At 41.4% G+C, this 22,478-nt stretch overlaps 2 protein-coding genes across 5 annotated transcripts; one reads left to right on the plus strand and one right to left on the minus strand.

Moving 5' to 3' along the window:
* Positions 1 to 272: 272 nt before the first annotated feature.
* LOC147914015 (uncharacterized) lies at positions 273 to 8,471 on the minus strand. The gene is made up of 4 exons (XM_087447122.1): positions 8,231 to 8,471; positions 7,620 to 8,176; positions 4,936 to 5,014; positions 273 to 1,959 (listed from the first exon to the last, which is right to left on the minus strand). Exons 1-3 carry the CDS (start codon positions 8,469 to 8,471, stop codon positions 4,961 to 4,963), a joined length of 852 nt encoding a protein of 283 aa, XP_087303248.1. The 3' UTR covers positions 273 to 1,959; positions 4,936 to 4,960.
* Positions 7,934 to 22,187, plus strand: CCNE2 (cyclin E2). Of its 4 annotated transcripts, none has more exons than XM_087447643.1 (12): positions 7,934 to 8,052; positions 9,365 to 9,404; positions 9,503 to 9,599; positions 9,678 to 9,734; positions 10,683 to 10,834; positions 11,790 to 11,925; positions 13,953 to 14,099; positions 16,641 to 16,736; positions 18,262 to 18,396; positions 20,407 to 20,518; positions 21,027 to 21,184; positions 21,610 to 22,187. In XM_087447643.1, the coding sequence occupies exons 2-12, from the start codon at positions 9,391 to 9,393 to the stop codon at positions 21,721 to 21,723; spliced, it is 1,218 nt and encodes a 405-aa protein (XP_087303769.1). In that variant the 5' UTR covers positions 7,934 to 8,052; positions 9,365 to 9,390; the 3' UTR covers positions 21,724 to 22,187. The 4 variants fall into 4 exon arrangements, with proteins under 4 accessions (XP_087303769.1, XP_087303767.1, XP_087303770.1 ...); XM_087447641.1 differs by having other exon boundaries at positions 8,045 to 8,165; XM_004431179.3 differs by lacking the exon at positions 7,934 to 8,052 and adding an exon at positions 8,392 to 8,409.
* Positions 22,188 to 22,478: the final 291 nt, after the last annotated feature.

Here is a 22,478-nt window from a genome sequence, read left to right on the forward strand (position 1 = left end):
GCCTGGCTAGTCAAGAAAGTATACATCATTATAATGGCAGAAGGGGGACCCTTGAGCTGAGAAACAGGGAAAGCTCACCAGGAAAGCTTCCTCACTCCCAACACAGGTTTCTCTTGCTAATAGTTGGTTTAGAAAAATCCAACTCATTCAAAAATAAATGATAAAAAGTTGTAACTCAACATCCAATCAAAGGCACTCTAAGAAAAACATTCATACAAAGGTACAGTCAGAAAAAAATCTGGAAAGGAGTAGCAACACTTCCCTGCAGACGGAGAAAACTCATCAGAGAAACGTTGCCACAAAGCAGAAGAAAATTTTAACCCAACATCCTATTATGAATTTTAAAAAATGTAACGAGGCAGTGCCAGCTCTGCAGGAAGCTGACAAAGCAGAAATAACTCAAGGGATGGTCAGGCGAAGAAGGTGATAGACAACGGGACAGGAAACAGGAGCGGGCAGGTGTAGAAAATAAGCATAAGAAAAATACAAAAACATTTCAGAAACGAAAACCAAATTACGAGAGAGGAGACACCACTCTAAGGGACACTGTGGAAGACAAAGAATAGAAATAAAGGTGAAGAAAATCAAATAGAAATGAATGAAAATCACTAGAGAGGCAGTGATAGTGATAGAGAAGACAGGCAAAGGTAATTGCTCAAACATACAGTGTGCGTTCCTGAAGAAAAACCCCGAACAATGGAGCAGAACAAATATTCTTTTATAGCTCAATTTTAAGTAGGGTTTGGACCTGGGATTGGCGGGAGGGCTTGCCCCAGATCACAGACCTAAATTTAGGAACGAGGAGGGAAGGAAGGGCTGGGAGTCATCTGCGAGGCTGTAGTAATCAGGAGCAGGTCACAGGAGCCCTGTCCGCCAGGACTCTCTTCCTTGGCTCTCTAAGGAGCTTTTTCTGAACTGCGGCAGTCCTGAGAGGGAGACTCAGAAGTGGAGCGAACAGCTCTGGGCCCACCTCCTGGTTCAGCCCCATCTCAACTCCCCACAGAAGCAGAGAGCAGGGGCGAAGAGAGTAAATGAAATAAACACTTCAGGAGAAGTTCCTCAGACAAGTTAGCAATCAAAGAACCAAAAAAGAACAGAGATTGGTATAATGAACATGTATCCATCACCCAGCTTTATAAAATCTTAACATTTTACAGTGTTTGCCTCAGATATTTTTAAGGAAATACAACTTTACCGATCTAGTTGAAGCCCATTATGAACCCCTCTGATCCCAATTGTCTCCCCACCCCCTGCCTGAGATACCACTATCCTGAAATCAATGATTATTTTTGCAAAGCATGCTTTTACGCTATTATTACACAAGTATATATTCATAACTATATGTAATATTTGTTTCACATGCTTTCAAACTTTATACAAATGGTAACATACTAAAGGTTTCTATCTACAATTTGCTTTTTTTTTTTGCCAAACATTATGTTTTTGAAATTTATCCATATTGATATATGTGGCTCTACTTCATTTTAAATGCAGCACAGTATTCTATAATATAACTATACCATAATGTATTTACCCATTCTTTTGTTGATGGACCTTTGGAAAAAGGTCTGACAGTTTTGTTTGTTTGTTTGTTTAATAAAACTAAAACATATTACCTACCCTATGACCCAGCAATTCCTCTCTTAGATATAATACCCAAAAGAAATGAATATGGTCATTTCAGGGAGGGACTCTGCCTCTGCTTTGACCATTTAGCTGTCCCTGAAACTGTTGCCCAGGGAAGGGGCACCATGATTAACAAGCTGGGTTTATGTACCTATCCTGTTGGTGGGTGGTGGGTAGGTTCTGACACTAGAAAGGGAGAGGGAGAAATACATGCTGGGTCACCAAAATCAATGGCTACCATAAAGAGGCCCCTGAAGGGAACACAGAGGAAGGAATGTGCAGGATCAGTTCCTGGGATGTGGTAGACTGGTTTGGCTGGAGCAGGGATCACACCTAAGAGCAGGGAGAAAAACTGAAATGAACAAGAATGTTCACAGCACCTATATTCATAATAGCCAAAAACTAAAAAATAACAAATGATACAATGGAATACTACTCAGCAATAAAAAGGAACAAAGTACTGATACATGTAACAGCATGGGTGAAAGTCAAAAACACTGTGTTAAGTGAAAGAAGCTAGACATGAAAGAGTATATATGTATCATTCCATATAAATATAATAAAGTTTATATATAATATAAAGTTCTAGTATAGAAATAGTAAAACCAATCTATGGTGGAAAAAAATCAGAACAGTGGCTGCCTCTAGGAAGGTGGAAGTGGGGATTAACATGGAAAGGAAACTACCTGAAGGTGATGCCAATGTTCCATAACATTGGAGTTATGTCCAAGTATTCCATAACAGGAGTTTCAGTTACACAAGTGTATCCACCAAGAATGTATACTTAAGATTTGCACTTTTCACTGAAAGTAAGTTTTACCACAAAAGAAAAAATACTAAACAAATATTGAACTCTGTTAATGCTATACATCCTAAAGTATTTAGGGGGAAGTGTACTGATACCTCCATTTTTTTGGAAATGCATCAAAAAATAAGATGGAATGATGGCTGGATAGAGGGATGGATAAATAGAACTGTGATAAAGTAAGCACAGCAAATGTTGATGGAATTTAGGTGGTGGGTATACGGGTTTTCATTATAAAATCCTTTCTACTTTGCTGAATGCTTAAAGTTTTCATAATAAAATGTAGGGGAATAATTTTAACATTTAACCTGTTCAAAACCAACTCTTGATTTCCTTCTGCCCTAAAGCATCTCCTCCCATCACTTCCCCATTCCAATAAGCGACAACCATTCATCCAGGTGCTTACCTTTGTGGTGTCTCTGTCCTGGACATCTAATCCATCAGCACATCCTTTCAGTTCCACCTTCAACACATACCCTGAATGCAACCACTTCTCATCAACCCTACCCTGTTCTGAGCCACGATCATCTCTCACCGGGATGGCACTAGTCTACTACCCGTCTCCCTGCTGGAGTCCACTCTCCACACAGCAGTCACCTGGATCATTTTCAGTGGTCCCTCCTGCTGCCTCTCCTCGCACTGTCTCCCTTGCTTACTACATTTCAGCCATACCGACCTCCCTGTTGTTCATTCAATATGCCAAGGTCCTTTCGACTTAATGTTGCTCTGCCTGGAATGTTCTTCCTCCTCATCTGCAAGGCTTGTTCTCTCACTTCATGGTTCTCTGCTCAAAATGTCACACCAGAGGGGCCGGCCCAGTGGCACAGCAGCTAAGTGCCCGCGTTCTCCTTCGGTGGCCGGGTTACAGAGGTTTGGATCCCAGGTGTGCATTGACACACCACTTGTCAAGCCATGCCGCGGCAGCATCCCATACAAAGCAGAGGAAGATGGGTAAGGACGTTAGCCCAGGACCAATCTTCCTCCGCAAAAAGAGGCTTGGCATCAGACGTTAGCTCAGGGCTAATCTTCCTCACAAGAAAAAAAAAAAGTCACACCAGAGAGGTCTTCTCTGAACATCTGTCTAATATAACACTTCCCATCACATCCCTTATGCTGCTTTTATTTTCCCTCTTAGTTCTTATTACTATCTGACACATGTTTGTTGTTTTCTATGCCCGCCCTCCACCAGAATTAAACTCTGAGGGGGCAGGAATTTTTGATTGCTTCACTACTGTGTCCTAGCATTTGTTGAATTAATGAATGAACTAGACAAAATATCACCTCCTCTGAGAGTCCTTTCCAGATCCCCCCCATCCCCTAGAGCCAAAGTAGTTCCCTCTATCACTTTATCTTTTCCATAGTGCTTAATGATAGTTATTCATTACCCATTTATTCTCAATCCTCCACCCCAATAGAAAGTAAGCTCTTGTGGACAGGGACCATTTCTTGTTAACTGCCATATCCCCTGCAGTTAACAAGAGCAGTGCCTGGCCCAGAGAAGGCTGATCCGCCCTGCACCCTCCTGCCTATTTCAACCTCCACCCAGAGTTTCTGGATTTCCAGCTCTGCTCTGCTGATCCCTGTTCTTTCTCTGCACTGTGGAGTACACAAACCTTGAGGGAGCAGGACTGGCCCTCTCTAGGGAGCTCTAGCTCTCACACCCTAAGACGCCTTCCTTCTCAAGGGCCCCCTCCCTTGAGATGGCGGCCAAGGGCAGCTCCCACAGAGCCAGGCACTCCTGCCTAGACTCCTTGGTGCTTCTGGAATCCCAGAGGCCAGGAACAGCTCTGCCTCTAGAGGGTAGCGCTCAGCCGTGACCTTGCTGAGCACTCCAACATGCCAGCTGCAAAGCTCTTTCAAGGCAGTGTTCCCTGGAGTCTGGTCAGGAGGGCCGCTCCCAGTGAGCACGCCTCCACTGCCCCCTCCATTCATCCCACAAAGCAGGCTGCAGTCCCCAGACCAGGCATGAGGGTTCCAGTGATCAAAGAGACAGCCCCCACCCCCAGGAGCTCCCTGCAGCCTGGTAAGGGCAGTGGTAGGGGCAAGCATGGGGTGAGGAGGCAAGGAAGGGCAAAGGAGAGCCCTGCCTCAGTGCAGGGCAGGACAGCTCTCTAGAGGAGGTGGTGTCTGAGTACAAATGGATATATGGGAGTTAGCTGGGGCAAGGCAGTGGAGGGGGCAGAACGAGAGGTGCAAGTGCGAAGGTCCACGTGAGAAGGGCAGGTGGTGTGGAGAACAGCATGCAGTTGGATTTCCCGATGTGAGAGGCTTTGTGCGTTAAGGGGTTTGGCCTTTAACCGAAGGCCATCCATAGCAGGGCAGTGTCGGCGTGGGCAGATACGTGCTTTAGAAAGACAGCTTTGGCAATACATTACTAGGCAGATTAGAAGGGGCAACACATGTTAGGAAAACCAGTTAGGAGATTAGTGCACTAATTGAGGAGAGACGAGCCCTGAACTAAGGCAGACGGTAAAAAGAGGATTAATTTGGAAATGACGTGGTACCTGGAGGCGGCATAGCACAGAGGCTCTAGATCAGACTCCACTCTGAGTCTTGGGCACATCTGTGCCTTGGCTTCCTCATCTGGAAAGCAGGAATGACAGTGATAGTACCCATCTCATAGTGTTGGTGGAAGACTACAGCAGTTAATACAATGTAAAAGCTTAGAGTAGAGCTTAGCACATCGTTTTACTCACGAAGTGCTAACTGTAATCATGGAGCTCAGAAAAAAGAAGAAAGGAATGCCTAAGATGACTCCCAGCATTCTGGTTTGGAAACTAGATCTGCAGTTCTCAAAGTGTGGTCCATGGACCTCTTGGGGGTCGCAAAGACCCTTTCAGAGGGACCACAAAGTCAAAACTATTTACATAATAAAATTAAGGCATTTGCCTTTTTTAACCATGTTATTGTTTGCTGTGATAATGCAAGCGCGATGGTGTTTTAAACTGTTGGAGCCCTAGCATAGATCAAGGCGGTGGCACCAAACTAGACTAGTAGTCATTGTACCACCAGTCACCATTAAAAAACGCCGGTTTACTGAAAAATGTCCTTGATGAGGCAATAAAAGGAATAGTCTAATGAGTAATCCATTATTAAAATTTGGATGGATATTTTTTCTATAGATATGTTTTGGCTAAGGGATAATAAGCAAATTTAATCAAATGGGAAAAAATGTTTTATTTCTTATGATTTGAGAAATACTGACTATCATTTACCTGTATTCATTTTTGCTTAACTTCAAATTAGCCCCATGAAATAAAAAAGTATTAAAAACACCCTGGCCAAAGCTAGAACAATTTGAGCAACACGATAAAGTAACACTGGGCCAGCCCAGTGGCTTAGCGGTTAAGTGCGCACGCTCCGCTACTGGCGGCCCGGGTTCGGATCCTGGGGGCGCACCTACGCACCGCTTCTCCGGCCACGCTGAGGCCCCGGCCCACATACAGCAATTAGAAGGATGTGCAACTGTGACATACAACTATCTACTGGGGCTTTGGGGAAAAAAAAAAGGAGGAGGATTGGCAATAGATGTTAGCTCAGAGCTGGTCTTCCTCAGCAAAAAGAGGAGGATTAGCATGGATGTTAGCTCAGGGCTGATCTTCCTCACAAAAAATAAAAAAAAGAATAATAAAAATAAAATTAGTATCTTGCATCTTTTCTGGAGGCATTGGGGCACTTGCAACAGAGCAGGACTGGAACCTCGGTCCATCTGAGAGGTAAACCCAGGTTCTTTTTAGTTCCACTTGACCACTGACCAGGTACTTGGAATACGGCAGAATTCACCCTGTTCGTGTCCACACAAAGAGGACTCCGGATTGTTTCTAATTTCTCCTTCACGATGATTGCACTCGGTTCACTTTATACTCAAGGGCATTGACTAAAGTTCATTCCTATAATTACAGTGTCTTGTTTACAAGTAATTTACTCGTTAGCCCAATGCTGGGCATATAATACTCCAAGATTAATCCTACAAATGTTAATAGACATCCCTGGTTTTCAGTATATTTTGATTATCAGATGCACTCATTTAGGCCACCAGTTTTGCTTACGCTCAGGTAACACGCACTTGCTGCAAGACCTCCCTTTTCTAACCTTTGCATCCTAACAACGTTTTGAGGTGACTGCAAAAGGGAGGCAACGCTTCCCCTAAGGAGAGAGCCATCAGAAGCATTATAAATGGTGTGAAATTTCTTGGGACTGACAAAATTCTGGGACTCTTCTGAATCTATATCACCTTGGGCAAGACTTTTACTATCTCCTCAGGCGTAAATTTGGGAGAAAAACAATTACTTTGCCGGTGTCACGACACTGTTGTAAGAATCGAAAGAGAAACTGTGAAAAAGGACTCTGCCGGCCCGGGCGGCCCGAGGAACGCTCGTTATTTCGGGGCTCTGAGGCCCGCACGGGCGCCGCGGCACAAAAGGCGCGGGGCGGGGACCCGGCTCTGTCCCGGCGCCGCCGCCGCCTGGTGCATCTCGGGAAGGGCTCCCGCCGGGCCGCGACGCGGGGCCAGCCCGGCGGCTCACTCGGGGCCAGGGCAGAGGGACGCACACGGCCGGCCCGCGCCCGGAGGGGTGCCGCGGGTTCCAGGAAGCCTTTGCACGGCTCCTCCACCCCGGGGGTCTTTGTTCCTGGAGGCGTCCCCCGCCCCGCTGCTCTCGCTGCAAAACCTGTTCGCGGAGTATCATCGGCATGTCCTACTTAGGGTGCCCCTAAGTTTAGATATGGAGGAAAAGAGAAGGAAATGCATCGGACCCGCCTCCTCCCATTATAGCTCGGAGGCGGGCGGCTCCCTCCTGCGCGGGCAGCTCGCGCGGGCTCCGCAGGGCGCGCTGGCGGCGGCGGGGCGGGGCGCGGCGGGCGGGCGAGCGGGCGGGCCCGGGGCCGCACGTGGTGGGACGGTACTCCCCGCTGGACCCGGCCCCTGGAGAGCCGGTGCTCTCGCGGGGAAGGGGAAAGCCGCCCTCGGCCTTGCTCTGGAGAGGCGTCTTACCCTTGGGGCCCCGGAATTACAGGTTGGGAGGACAGGAAGGGAGGGTGCAGCAGAGCGTGAGCGTTTCCTGCGCGGGGACTACAGAGTGGGAAGCCGCCGGGCAGCGGCAGGGCGGCGGGGTGCAGAGTGACCCACCCACGGGGAGGATAGCCCGGTCGGCGGGGCAGGGAGCGGGGAAGCACGGTTGATACGCACCTCGGCCTGCGGGCTGCAGCACAGTGCAAGTAGGCATCCCGGAGCATGGCTGCCCTGGGGTGCCACAGCGCTCCCGGTGGTCCCACAGGCCCGACGGGTGGCGCGGGGGGACACACGTGGCCGGACGCGCGCCGGGCTGTGTTTACATTCTGCAGCCGCTCCACGTTGTGCTGCCGTCCTCGCCTCCCATTGGCCAGCTCTCCAGCCGAAGCTGCGCTCCTCCCGCAGGGGCGGGCCCTTTTGGTCCCCGCGCCTCTTAGGAAAGCACCCGGTTCCTTCAGGCCTTGGCGGGACAGCCAGGATGCGCCGCAGGATGGCCACTTCCTGGCCACTCTGTGCTCGCCCAAGCAGACACCAATTGGCCGTACGCCGGGGATGAGCCGCGGCCTGACGCCCCTGCGATCGGGATTTGAAGGCGGGAGGGGACAGGAAGGTACTGGCGGGAGATGCGGCAGCCAAGCGGCAGGGAGCCGAGCCGCGGAGGAGGAGCCTCTGAGAGACTCCCTCCCGCCGCCGGGCCGCGCAGGCAGGCGAAGTGGAGCGCAGGTGAACGTGGACTCAGGGCCTGGGCGAGCGGGTCCTGCAGCCCCCCGGGGTTGGCCGGAGCGAACTGAGGGCAGGGCGCGGGGCGCGGGCCCGCGGGGCGGGCGCGGGCGGGCGCGCGGGGGAGGGGAGCGCGCTGTCCGGAGGTGTCAGGCTGAGGCGCATGCGTGCGGGGCGGGCCTGGCCCGGCCTATATATTGGGTTGGCGCCGGCGCCAGCTGAGAGCCGAGCGGTAGCGGGTCTGGCGGTGAGGAGGTGCGGGGCGCAGGGTGGGATGCGGGAGGAAAGAAAGCCCCCTGAGCCGATCATGCCGCGGGCGGGAGCCTGGGGGAGGAACAGTGGGAGGGCTGAGAACTAGGCGGCTGGGGCCTGGGTCCCCGCGTTCGGTCCCTGTCAGGACTCTTGGCAGGGGGCCGGGAAAGCGGCGGGGGATGGAGGGATGCCCTTGAGTGGGAGGCCACGGAAAAGCCCCTCGTTCTAGGGGCTTCTCTCTCCCAGCCCCATTTGGGGAGCTAACCCTAGGGAGAGAGAATGGGGGTCTGGGTGCCCTTCACGGGGAGAAAAGCTCCCCGACCAGCCCAGTTTCCTCCTTTCTTTAGCTCTCTTTCCTTCACTCCCACACCCCATCTGGAGTCGGGGTCCCGGTGCCCCTTCAAGCGACAGGCAGAGCCCGGTGAGGCTGGGAAGGAGGGAAAGGAGACTGAAGGACGTGACACAAGTCTCAGTTCCCTCCGCCCTCTGCTTCCCCGCCGGCGCCGCTCTCCAAATTGGCGCGGAACCGGCTTCTCCACAGCCTTTCGCCTCCACAACCCCCTCTCCCCGCGGCTCGTCCAGGATGGGAGGGGGGAAGTGGGGGCGCTACCCAAGCCCCACTCGGGGTGTACGGGGGACAGGATGGAGGACGCAAAAAAGACCCATTTGGGGGAGATCTGCCTCCCTGAGCGTTCCGGGTGCTGAGGGTGCTTTGTAAATTTTTGAAGACACTTGCTGCACATTGGCTGACCATTCAGTTGAGGAAATGCAGGCATGTGTCGAAAATTAACACCATGAAATAACTAACACAGTGCAGAAGACAGCATGGTAAAATGGCTCAGGCCGTCTCCTGAGGGACTTGGCTGTAACTTCTGAATCAGCGTCTAACTGGCACTTGGAGACATGGATGACAATGTATTTGACCCTGGTTTTTCCTACCTCCCCTCCAGAGGTTGCATACACCTGAAAGAAGAGAATGTCAAGACGCAGGTAACGTTATTTGTCTTGGAGATATGTTTCAAAGTTAGCTGCTGCCTTTGAAACTCATGACTTACTAATTAAACTTCCTTTTAAAAAATTTACTGTAGTAGCCGTTTACAAGCTAAGCAGCAGCCCCAGCCCAGCCAGACGGATTCCCCCCAAGACGCCCAGATAATTCAGGCCAAGAAAAGAAAAACAGCCCAGGTGAGTTAAGAGGAGAGGGAGAGATAGGAAATTCCTTGCTGGGACCTTAGTTTACCAATGGTCTTTTCTGTTTTCCAGGATGTCAAAAAAAGGAAAGAGGAGAAGGTCACCAAGAAACACCAGTATGAGATTAGGGTAATGCAGAACTGGGCTGGGTGGATTTGAGGGAAACAAATGCAGGACAAATAAGAATAGAATTGGGTTATTGCTTGGCAATAGAAAGATTCCTGACACTTTTACTTTTAATGCCCCTAGAGGTCAGCAGGAAGGCGCTTATCTTGGGGTAGTTTGTATGTGCCTGAATCCTACTACAGCTGCAGAGTAAGTTGCCTTGAAGCAGCTGGTTCCTCTTTGTAAATCCCTCCCTCTTGGAGCTGCCTGGTGCACCAGGGCCCGCCTAATCTGTCCAATGTACTGCTCTTTGTTCCCTCTCTGACTATAGTGAAGGGTCCTAATAGCTGCTCCTTGGGACATAAATAGGATTTGAAGTCACTGACAGACTGGCACCCAGCCCTGTGCTACCTATTCTTTCCTATGTGTTATACAGAAAACACTTTGGTTCTCTTTGAAAGCAGCATTGATTGGGGAAAGGGTCCTTTAAGTATTTAAGTAATTGATTACACTTGATTCCATTTTTAAGGTTGTGCCTTCAAGTATTCTAAAGTAAGGGAGCAGGCTTAACTGGGAAAAAAAAGCTTTTTATAAAACAAGGTGCCCTTGCAACTGTTGCTAAAAACAGGGAGAACTTCAATTTTATAATCTTGGAAGTGATTAGTATTTGACTAAAGATGCATTTTATTGTTATTCCTACCTTCCCCCAATACTTCATTGTATTTCCAGAATTTTTTGTTGTCTAAAACATCCTGTTACTCTTTATGAAGACTGATATGAGCTATATGGCTTATTCATAAAATATGAATGTTGAATTAACTAGATTGTCAGCAACGTTAGCTAACAGTGGTCTTTGGTGGAAAACTATAGACTGTTTAGAAATACTAGCTTCCATTTATGAAAGACCCAAGACAAAAGCTGGTTTTGTATTGCATGAATAGATATTCTTTTTATTTTTTTTTTAAATGACAGAATTGTTGGCCACCTGTATTATCTGGGGGGATCAGTCCTTGCATTATCATTGAAACACCCCACAAAGAAATAGGAACAAGTGACTTCTCCAGATTTACAAATTACAGATTTAAAAATCTTTTTATTAATCCTTCACCTTTGCCTGACTTAAGGTAAGAAAGATTTCAGTAATTTAATGTCAAAGATTAAAATTGTACTGATTTAATATATGGTACTCCTTTGAGTTATTTTTGCCTGCATTATAGAATAGAAAAACTTGTAAAAAACTGCTTTACTAATATTTAAGTGTATATTTTATCTCAGAGTACTGCTATTTGCAAATGATATGAGTATTTAAAACATTGGTTCTATAAAGTTATTTTCATTTGCTTGCTGAGCCTTATCAGAAGAACTGAATCACCTTTTTAATGGAGTTTAAATTAAATTTATCTAAACTGTTAAGATGGAAGCATTTTAACATGTACAGCATTTTCATTTGATATGTCAACCCTATTTATTTCTTACCAAGCTTAGTAAGGTCTGTACTTAATTCTTTTTTTAGTTAATGAATATGACTAAGAGGTACAGCTTATACAAAACATGTAATGTCATAGTTTTTATTTGCCTTTAATAAGCAAATTAATGGACTCAGATATTTAAACTCACCCTCTTCTTCTCCATACTCTGTCTCACCTTACTCCCACTATAGGTGACTACTATTGATGATCTATTTGGACATGACTGAGACTTGTCTCTACTGGGGATCATATGCTTGAAATATTTACCTTTTTAGTGTTGCTCTTGAGAAAACATGATTATCTTAAAAAGGAACCTTTATAAATAAATGAGGACTAGAAAGCCCTCTTTGGAAATCCATCAATTTAGATTATCATAGTTCAAGTTCTTGCTGTATAATTTCAGGCTTCTACTTTTTCGTGCTCAAGAAAAGGTTTCTAAAAGTTAAGGTAGCAATTTTTTCCTAATTTACCTTAAGAGCTTCTCCTTCCAAGTTCTAAGTGAAAGTTAGATTTCAATGTCTGAAAGCTGAGTTTATTCTTTGTAAAACAGATAGCTTGTATATTATGTAGATCACACAATTAAATTATTCCTTTTTTCCCCTTTCCATAGCTGGGGATGTTCAACGGATGTCTGGCTAAACATGTTAAAAAAAGAGACCAGATACGTTCATGATAAACATTTTGAAGTTCTGCATTCTGACTTGGAACCACAGATGAGGTCAATACTTCTAGACTGGCTTTTAGAGGTATGTTCTAATAATACAAATTTCCTTTGTATGATGGAAAAATACTTAGACATAAATGTGCTTTCCATGTGCCCTCAGGATATATTATCCATTGCCAGCAGCCATCTTTTTGGGGATACTTATTGTAGTTGATGGTACCAAAATGGAAAATGATTGTCTACTTTATAAGAGTAAAATCATGAGGACACAGCCACTACATCTCATACAACCCAAACCCAAGTCAGAATTCCTGGTATCTGTGGGTACTGCTGAGTACCAAGTACTGTTCTAGGTGTCAAGGCTACTCAAGATGAACAAAATATATAGTTGACAAGGTTTTGAATTCTGCTATGCAGAGTGAAGAACCAACACTAGGCTTCAGGGCCCTCAGAAGTCCTTTTCTGTCACCAAAATCAAATTACGATTTGGAATCCTGATTTCTGTGTCCTAAGTGATAAGGAGGCTTTGAATATCCAGAAGCTCTAAGCCCTCCAGGCTCCATGTAGCTTCCCTTTATTATATATTTCTAGTCCTTTCAGAAATACACTGTACCATTAATCTAAAGGAATAATAATGATCCTGAAGTCCCTAAAGATCTGTGCCAGAATTTTCTCTCTTGTTTAGGTGCATTCCCTTTCTTTGGATAATAATTCTAAAAGCGTCTCTAAAATTATCATTGAGGAAATGCTTACTTGTGTTGATGACAAACTGATTTTCCTCCAACCCTTGGATATTTGCTCTGTAGTTTCCCTGTCTTTAAGATAGAGATGATGCATTCTGAGAGACTAGACTATAGACCTTTTGGTGGAGTAACATATGGCAGAGTAGATCTCAGAAGCTATCAGAAGTTTTTAAGACTACAAAATGTTGTCCTTTTGAGTCAGGTCATCTTATCCGTTATTCTAACTAGAAGGGAAGATTATATTTCAATCATGTGGGTACAAGAAGGTAGTAGGGTTTTTGACTTTTTCTGAGTGTCTAGTGATCATGGAAGCAACTTAAGTACAATTATGTTGATTTTATTTTTTTCCTTTTTACATTACACTGATTTTTGATCCAGTGGTTGTCTATCAAATTTATTCATATTTTTCCGTAAATAATTATATATGCAAAACCATATAGAATATAATAAATCCAGCAGAGCATTAAACTCTGTCTTAGTATATTCTTTCAGTCTAGGAATGCAAAGATGGTTCAACATTTGAAAATCTATTTACTACCTTAATAGTTTAAAGGATGAAAATCAAAATCAAAAAATATGAAAGACATTTTTTGAAATCAATATCCACTCCTGATTTTAAAATACATAGTAAACTTAGGAATAGGAGATTTACTTTATTAGAAACTCATGTACCTATCCCTCTGTTTCCTCATCTTTAAAATGGAAATAATGGTCCCTACTTCATGGAGTTATTTTGAGAATTAAAAGCTTTCCCTATAATAAGTGTGGAAATGACAGATGCTATTTATTATTAATAACAACACTAATGAAACATTAGGGGAACTCCTATTACAGTCAGAAACAAGGGATAACAAAGATTTTGTCTATCACCAATGTTATTCATTCAGTTTTCTTCTGTAATTCTTAGCCAGTACAGTGAAACATGAAAAATGAGGTAAACACACTGAAAGGAATGTTTTGTAGTTAAATGTCTACCTAGAACGATGAAGAGAATCAGTTGGAACTTTGTTAGAATCAGTAAGAATATAAACTAAGCATGAAAACTTAGCCATTTATCAGCAATAAACAATTAGGAAATTAATAGAAAAAAGTTCTCATTCATAGTCAGCAAAAGTCTAAATGTATCTGGGAATAAATACATTAAGTCCATGTGAAAAAAACTATAAAATTAATAAAAGTAAATGAGGACAGTAGTGGATTTGTTTATCCTATTAGTACATGTTAATTTTTTCCCCCCTCATCTTAGCTTTGGTACCCTAGAAAGCAAAGTTGGGCTTAAAAGTATTCTCAAGTCTAGTATGCTAAGAGATAACTTTGTAATTTAGAGAAATTTATGGAATATTTAAATGTTTTGATTCTTCTCTAGGTATGTGAAGTATACACACTTCATAGGGAAACGTTTTATCTTGCACAAGACTTTTTTGATAGATTTATGTTGACACAAAAGGATATAAATAAAAATATGCTTCAACTCATTGGAATTACCTCATTATTCATTGCTTCCAAACTTGAGGTAAGTTCTCAAAGTTTATCCACAGATACATTTACCCCAAACTTTTTAAAATCAACACATTAATCCCAGAGACTACTACCACTATTGATATTAACTCCTTAGGAAAGATGAGTGGTTTTTTTCAATACGTTTTCTGAACATTATGATTTAGAGGAAAGATAAATATCATAGTTCCCTTTGTAGTATCTGAGCGTATTATAAATCTCTGGTTTAGATTCTGGAATTCATATCTAGGTGGAATACTCCATGGCTCATTCTACCAAACAAAATATACCTATGCTGTCTCTATATACATAATTATGGTATTTGGATTCAATAAAATGGTCTTTGAAAACCAGTCAATCAAATGAAATAAATACTATGTTGGATTACAATAATGGTCTATATCCAGACTAATATTTCTGTGTCTGATGTTGGTGTCAGGATAGAAGGCAATTCCTTTTCTGAGATTTTCCTTCACACAATCTCAATCTACTTTTCTTAAACAATACATTATGGATATCATTAATACCTTCATCTTAAATTTTTGAAGCCTGCATCATGTTGAAGGTAGGAGAGGGGCTGTGAATCACGCATTCATTTCCGTTAGTATATTTTTTTCCTTCCAAATTTTTTTTTTTTAATTTTCTGTTTATTGCAGTAACATTGGTTTATAACATTGTATAAATTTCAGGTGTACATCATTATACTTCTATTTCTGCATAGATTACATCATGTTCACCACCCAAATACTAATTACAACCCATCACCACACACATGTGCCAAATTATCCCTTTCGCCCTCCCCCCTCCCCCCTCCCCCTCTGGTAACAACCAATCCAATCTCTTTCTCTATGTGTTTGTTTATTGTTGTTATTATCTACTACTTAATGAAGGAAATCATACGGTATTTGACCTTCTCCCTCTGACTTATTTCACTTTGCATAATACCCTCAGTGTCCATCCATGTTGTCACAAATGGCTGGATTTCATCGTTCTTATGGCTGAGTAGTATTCCATTGTGTATATATACCACATCTTCTTTATCCATTCGTCCCTTGATGGGCACTTATGTTGCTTCCAAGTCTTGCTATTGTGAATAACACTGCAATGAACACAGGGGTGCACGTATCTTTACGCATTGGTGTTTTCAAGTTCTTTGGATAAATACCAAGCAGTGGAATAGCTGGATCATATGGTAGTTCTATCCTTGATTTTTTAAGGAATCTCCATACTGTTTTCCATAGTGGCTGCACCAGTTTGCACTCCCACCAGCAGTAGTGTATGAGTTCCCTTCTCTCCACATCCTCTCCAACACATGTTGTTTCCTGTCTTGTTATAGCCATTCTGACGGGCGTGAGGTGATATCTCATTGTAGTTTTGATTTGCATTTCCCTGATAGTGATTTTGAACATCTTTTCATGTGTCTGTTGGCCATCTGTATGTCTTCTTTGGAGAAATGTCTGTTCGGGTCTTTTGCCCATTTTTTAATTGGGTTGTTAGTTTTTTTGTTGTTGAGATGCATGAGTTCTTTATATATTTTGGAGATTAACCCCTTATCAGATGTATGGTTTGCAAATATCTTCTCCCAATTGTTAGGCTGTCTTTTCATTTTGTTGATGGTTTCCTTTGCTGTGCAGAAGCTTTTTAGTTTGATGTAGTCCCATTTGTTTATTTTTTCTATTGTTTCCAAATTTGTCTTTTGAGCTGTAAGGGCTATCCCCAAATTCTACCAAATTTGGTGAATAAGTTTGTTTTCAGTCTATCCTTACATGAAAGCAGACTGTGTTTCAGGTATCTCTCTAGACTGGAATGCTGATCTTTTAGTCTGTTCTTATCTGTGCACGCATCTCTCCTCCTTTGATCATTCTAGTAGTTCTTCTCTGGACTATTCAGACAGACCTGTCATCAGCCAAACTGCACAAAGTACTTTTTGATTAACCATACTTTTGTACTGGGGCAAAGAAAATGTCTTCAGGTTCTAGACCTTATTTCTTGAGTGTCTTGTTTTGGTCTAATATACTAGGCAATCTTAATACAAGTTTGGCTTTTTGTTTTTTAACTGAAATGACTGGTTAAAATACTCTAGTTGTTTACTAACTGAGATTCAAGATCAATTCTATGAAAATAAGTCTCAGTCAATATAGTTAGCTAATGTAGATATCTAGATATGAAAATATATTTAAACGTAAGGTTGCTTTGGCTATGACAATTATTTTACTAAGATTTATAGAGTCACGTTGCTGCATAACAACGTTGTGATCAACGACAGACTGCATATACAATAGTGGTCCCATAAGATTAGTACCATATAGCCTAGGTATGTGGTAGGCTGTACCATCTAGATTTGTGTAAGTACACTCTATGATGTCCACACAATGATGAAATCACCTAACGACGCATTTCCCAGAACATATCTCTGTCGTTAAGCAATGCATGACTATAATCACTTTGTGAAGCGGTCCTTAAAAATGAAGCCTGTATGTGGTTTGTTTATAATTCTTTTGTTTTCATCTCAATCTCAACTGTTGCTTAATACTAATTTTAAAAATCTATTTTAAAGGAAATCTATGCTCCTAAGCTCCAAGAGTTTGCTTATGTCACTGATGGTGCTTGCAGTGAAGAGGATATCTTAAGGATGGAACTCATTATATTAAAGGTAATAATAATTATATCTTTATTATTTCTAGTTGCAATTTAGTAACTTAGTAGTTATTACTGAATCTCAAAGACTACAATGTAAGTAGTCAAAACTGAAGTTTTAGTATTAGGATCCAGTTCTAAGAGGTTAATGCATCAAAATATTAACAATGGTATGGATGGGAGGGGAATTAACTTGTAAACTCTATTTTTCTGTTATCTTTCAAGTTTCCTATATTGAGAATATATTACTTTCTTAATTTAAAAGTGATTAAGGACAATACTTTTAAAATATATAGGTAGTTAGCATAGCATGTGTACATAAATGAATTCCAAGAATGATTCTCAAATCTTAGTTCTGATTTTCCCCTTCTTCTAACAGATACGGAATGATTTCACTGCCTTTTTTCATCTTTCTATATGCAAAGAAAGGGGCTATTAATAAAAAGGTGGAGGAGAGAAACATAGAGGTGATTAATCAGGCCTTAAATTAGAGATTAAAGGGTGAATGTTACCTATTAGAAAGTACGTTATTAAATTTGGACATCATGGGTTTATAAATAGGACATACAAGAAAACACAATGACTTCCATTTACAAATTATCTATAAACTATGTACATTATAATATGAATTATAAATTTATTATAAATTGTTTACAAACTATTAACATTCAGATTGATAACTGTTAGAAGTGGGATCTTGTTGGCATGTTGATATTGTTCTAAGTTATCCAGATTCAGATTTGAAGTGTAGTATAAGGAGGATGTAATGGGAAGACAGAATTCCCTAGGCAGCCCTACAGGCATTAAGACTGTTCTCTCTGAATTATTTTAGACTTCTTATAAACGGTCAAATCCCAGGGCTTCTTTGTCCTTTTCTTTTCTAACTTTCACATTTTGACCAGGAGCCACTGGATATCACGTAAAAAAAGAAAAAGTCTAGGGGCCAGCCTGGTGGCACAGAGCAGGGAAGTGCATGCGCAGCGATGCACTGCTTGTCAAGCCATCCTGTGGCGGCGTCCCATATAAAGTGGAGGAAGATGGGCACGGATGTTAGCCCAGGGCCAGTCTTCCTCAGCAAAAAGACGAAGATTGGCAGATGTTAGGTCAGGGCCGATCTTCCTCACCAAAAAAAGGAAAAAGTCTAGAATCATTTCTCGGAAGATCTGAGTGGAATTAGCGGTGGAGTCATTGAATGCAATTAAAAGGGCAGTTTCAATAGAGAACAGATTTGGAAGACCATGGGCTGCAAGAAATGAGAAAAGTAGGAATGAATAACAGGCTCAGTGAACTTTGTAAGTAAAGACAAGCAGAGAATAATAAAGGGGTCTGTATCAGTAACAGGCTGTAAAACAAGCAGCTTCAGATGCTGAGGTGTCTATGATATTTTTAATACAAATAAAAGGGGTGAGAATAATAAAACTCCCAGGAAGAAATACACCTACAGCAGGGAAAGTTTCCTAAATCACTACTCAAGAAAGTAGCTGTATAATGTGGTGTATATATACTACATTTATTAACAGGCGTTTTAATTTAATTAACAGGCTTTAAAATGGGAACTCTGTCCTGTAACAATCATCTCCTGGCTAAATCTCTTCCTCCAAGTTGATGCTCTTAAAGATGCTCCTAAAGTTCTTCTACCTCAGTATTCTCAGGAAAAGTTCATTCAAATAGCTCAGGTATTGACATTTTTATTGAATATATGCTAATGTTATTGTTAATTACTGGTTTTGTTCAGTGTATTTATAATCTTAGGCTATACAACAAAATGACAGCATATTGAATTAAATTCACTCGACTGACTAGAACAAAACTTCTAAATCATAAAATTCTATTCCCAACATTTATGTTGCTTAATAATTCTAGAAAACAGTTTTTAAACTTTCAGTTTAAATATGAGTATTTTTCACTCTTTAAGAGTCTAAAATAGTAAGTTAAATACTTCTTTTTGATATAAAATGAGGAAAGGTATTTTTCAGCCAGTTGTCTTCAGGCTTTATACTGGTATGAAATTATTCTGTATGATTATCTTACTCTCTTAACATCTGAATACACAAGGTACCTATTTTACATATTAGAATTAAAATCACCTTATTGAGTTATAACATTTTTTAAAAATTTAAGTTCAAGTGAAACTTGCCTGTGCCAGCAGATGATAAATATTCTAACAAAGTAACTAATTAAAAGAGGAGGGTGCCATCCTTTCCTGCCTACTTCTTACAAGTAGTATCTTAAGGCTGCTGTAACTGCCATAGATAAGTGCAGAAAATCTACATTCTCAGTGAAGACCTTACATATGGAATTGAAGGAACTGTACTTTGGAATGGGTTTTAAGTAACCAAGGTTGAAATTTAACTTGTGTTTTAAATGTAGTAAACATATCATGAACACTAAATCTAGAACACTAAAGCTAGACAACCAGTAAATATATTGGAATCGGTTCATTTTGTAAAGCTTCCCAATGAAGGCTTATTAATTTCTTCCATCATAATTCCCAGCATCCCAAATTATTATAGGTAGCTATACCCTTTTGATAGAGAGGGCAAACCTTTGATAAGCTGATAAACAATGTAGAAACAGTTTCTAGAGGTATATAATAATTCATTTCCAACTCTTCTACTCATGTTTACCTTCTGGACCAATGGGGCAAACATGATTTGTTTTATTCCACTGGAGAGGTGTTACCTCGGGCCTCTGAAATGTAGCCCTTTTACACCATTCCACTGCTCTGTTAGGCTCTCTTATTGCCTAGATTATGCTGCCTTTTAACTAATCTATTCAGAACAAGTTCTCTTCTTGTGTATTTGCTTCACCATAGTCTAAAGGATCATTCATTTTTTTTGGTGAGGAACATCAGCCCTGAGCTAACATCTGATGTGAATCCTCCTCCTTTTTGCTGAGGAAGATTGGCCCTGAGCTAACATCCGTGCCCATCTTCCTCCACTTTGTATGGGACGCCACCACAGCATGGCTTGACAAGCAGTGTGTCGGTGTGCACCTGGGATCCGAACCCGAGAAGCCAGGGCTGCCGCAGCAGAGCACACGCACTTAACCGCTGCGCCACTGGGCCAGTCCCTAAGGGATCATTCTTAAAATGTAACTTTCATGATTTAAAATGTTCCAGTAATTTCAATAAAGTTCTGACTTCTTAAAGATCCTTTATGATCTAATCTAGGCCATGCCTCTTCCAACTACCCCCTCCTTTTTCTTAAAATAAGGAATGAAGGCAAGGTACTCCTTGCTTATTTCATATTTTTTACTTTAGATGTTCCCAACTGAATTCCAAAGGAAAGTAATACTTTCTCATTTATCTTTGCAAATACTGTTTCCTATACCTAGAACATTCTCTACCTGCCAATCTTCCGGGTGACCTTGTCTTAAGATTCATTTAAACAGCAGACATATTCCCTGTCTTCCTCATTTCTGGATTAGATGCCCTTTCTACTATTACACATCATATTGCATCATAACAATCCTTTACTTGTCTGTTCACTTCCTGACCTACAATCCCAAGACTCGACTTCCTTCAGGGTGGTGGCTTATTTATCTTTGGATCCCTGTAGTTTTAGCAACTCTTGGCACATGGTCCCACATCATAAGTGCTCTAAAATGTTAGCTGATATTGAGTAGCAACATGTACTACTCATCCTTCTCCTAAATACATGTGGTTTTGCTTTTTCCTCTGTCAGCTTTTAGATCTGTGTATTCTAGCCATCGACTCGTTAGAGTTCCAGTACAGAATACTGGCTGCTGCTGCCTTGTGCCATTTTACCTCTATTGAAGTGGTTAAGAAAGCCTCAGGTAAGATACTATATTTTGTTATCTTCTTACCTGTTCGCAACTTTTAAAAGGACTGTTTATGAACTTTAGCAACCTGCTTAAGCAGGAGTTTAAAAATTTAATGGAAAGAATTTAGCAGTTTACTGATTACCTTCTCTTCTGTCAGAAGTACTTTCTAGTCCTCAATGTATATCCAGAAACAAAAAAAATAAGGTCAAATGAAATTTAAATCCATTTGAAGTTAGTCAACATGATTATAGCTCTGCTTTAAGAGTTCTTTGGGTTTTGACAGTTTCAGTTTCATGTGTAGAAGGTACTGGTTAAGAAACTCAAAGTCCTTCTCCCTCAAAACAGTCACATTATAAACATAGTTTGAGAGTGATAATCTGTTTTGACTTGCTAATCTTGTTCATTTTGGTTTCTTTTTAAAATAACTAGCTTTAAATTTGGAAGCAGGAACAATACATCAGGCATACGTTAGATAGTTTCTGATGTAACTTTCATATTTTTCTAACTTTTCTCTCCCTAGGTTTGGAATGGGACAACATTTCAGAATGTGTAGATTGGATGGTGCCTTTTGTCAGCGTAGTAAAAAGTACTAGTCCAGTGAAGCTGAAAATTTTTAAGAAGATTTCTATGGAAGACAGACACAATATCCAGACACATACAAATTATCTGGCTATGCTGGTATGTTTCTTGTGGGGTTTTTTGGTCTTACTATCTAGTAAGTCACTAAAACTGATAGTAAGGATACTATGGAATAATACTTCAGACAGTTACATAAGATGGTAAGGAGACAAAGTCCTAATAGGGACAAAGATTTCAAAATGTAGAAAAGTTAATAACTTGAAAGTCAAAGCAAGATTTGTGAAGTGTCTCAAAATCAACGCCAGTAGTCCAGGTAAGAGTTTTAAAAAATGCAGGTAAAGGCAGTTCAAATTATTGAACCTCTAGAATATGACTAGTCACAGTTGCAAAGACATGAAGAGACCATTATATTAGAAGCCTAAGTAGTCTCAAATTAGTACCTAAAAGTCTGGTTTGACTTTGTTTTACTATATCAATGCTTTATCTTACTTGTTAATCTCTGCATGATTTCTTCACATGTATAGGATGAAGTAAATTATGTAAACACCTTCAGAAAGGGGGGGCAGTTGTCACCAGTGTGCAACGGAGGCATTATGACACCACCGAAGAGCACTGAAAAGCCACCAGGAAAACACTAAAGAAGTTAACTAAGCAAACAAGTTGAAATTGACCAAGTATTGGATAGAATTTCATAGAACTGAACTATTAAAGTTTTACAGGAAAATAGTGCTGTGACTGTCCTAGCCAATTCAGAAGTTTCACTGCCATTCTTTGATTTAAAAAAACCACTTAAAATTGGCACTAAGAAATCTGTTTAAAGAAACAGTAGGACTTGTTTACGGAGATGACTTCATTCCCAAGGTGACTGAATAGAAGCCAGCCACGATTTATGCTGTACCAATTTTTTTTGATCCAGTGTTACTATGTTTATCTTGATAAACTAGGAGTTTTATCATTGGAGTTTTGGACTAGATAAGTGCTACCTTAAAGGGTACATTAAATGATACAGTGCTTTGAATCTAGTTTTTAGATTCTCAAAATTCATACACTCCTAACTAGTGCAATTTGGTTCTTGAAAATAAAATTTACACTTGTTTACAAAGGTTTAGTTTTGTAATAAGGTGACTAATTTATCTACAGCTGCTGTAGCAAGCTACTATAAAACTTGAATTTTTACAAATGGTGAACTTTAATGTTTTTTAACTAGTTTATTTGCCTTGCCATAACATTTTTAACCAGTAAGGCTTAGATGAACATGGTGTTTAAACTGTGCTCTATACAGTGGGAATACCAAAGAAATGATAAACAAGATAAATGCTGTGGCTCCCACTTGGGGCTTTGACATACAGGTTGCTTTATTATAACTTTTTTGTACATCACAATTTGGGTGAAA

This window comes from Ceratotherium simum, chromosome 23, assembly GCF_057802395.1.
Source record: "Ceratotherium simum simum isolate JZ-2026a chromosome 23, ASM5780239v1, whole genome shotgun sequence".
In the NCBI taxonomy this organism is placed as follows: Eukaryota; Metazoa; Chordata; class Mammalia; order Perissodactyla; family Rhinocerotidae; genus Ceratotherium; species Ceratotherium simum.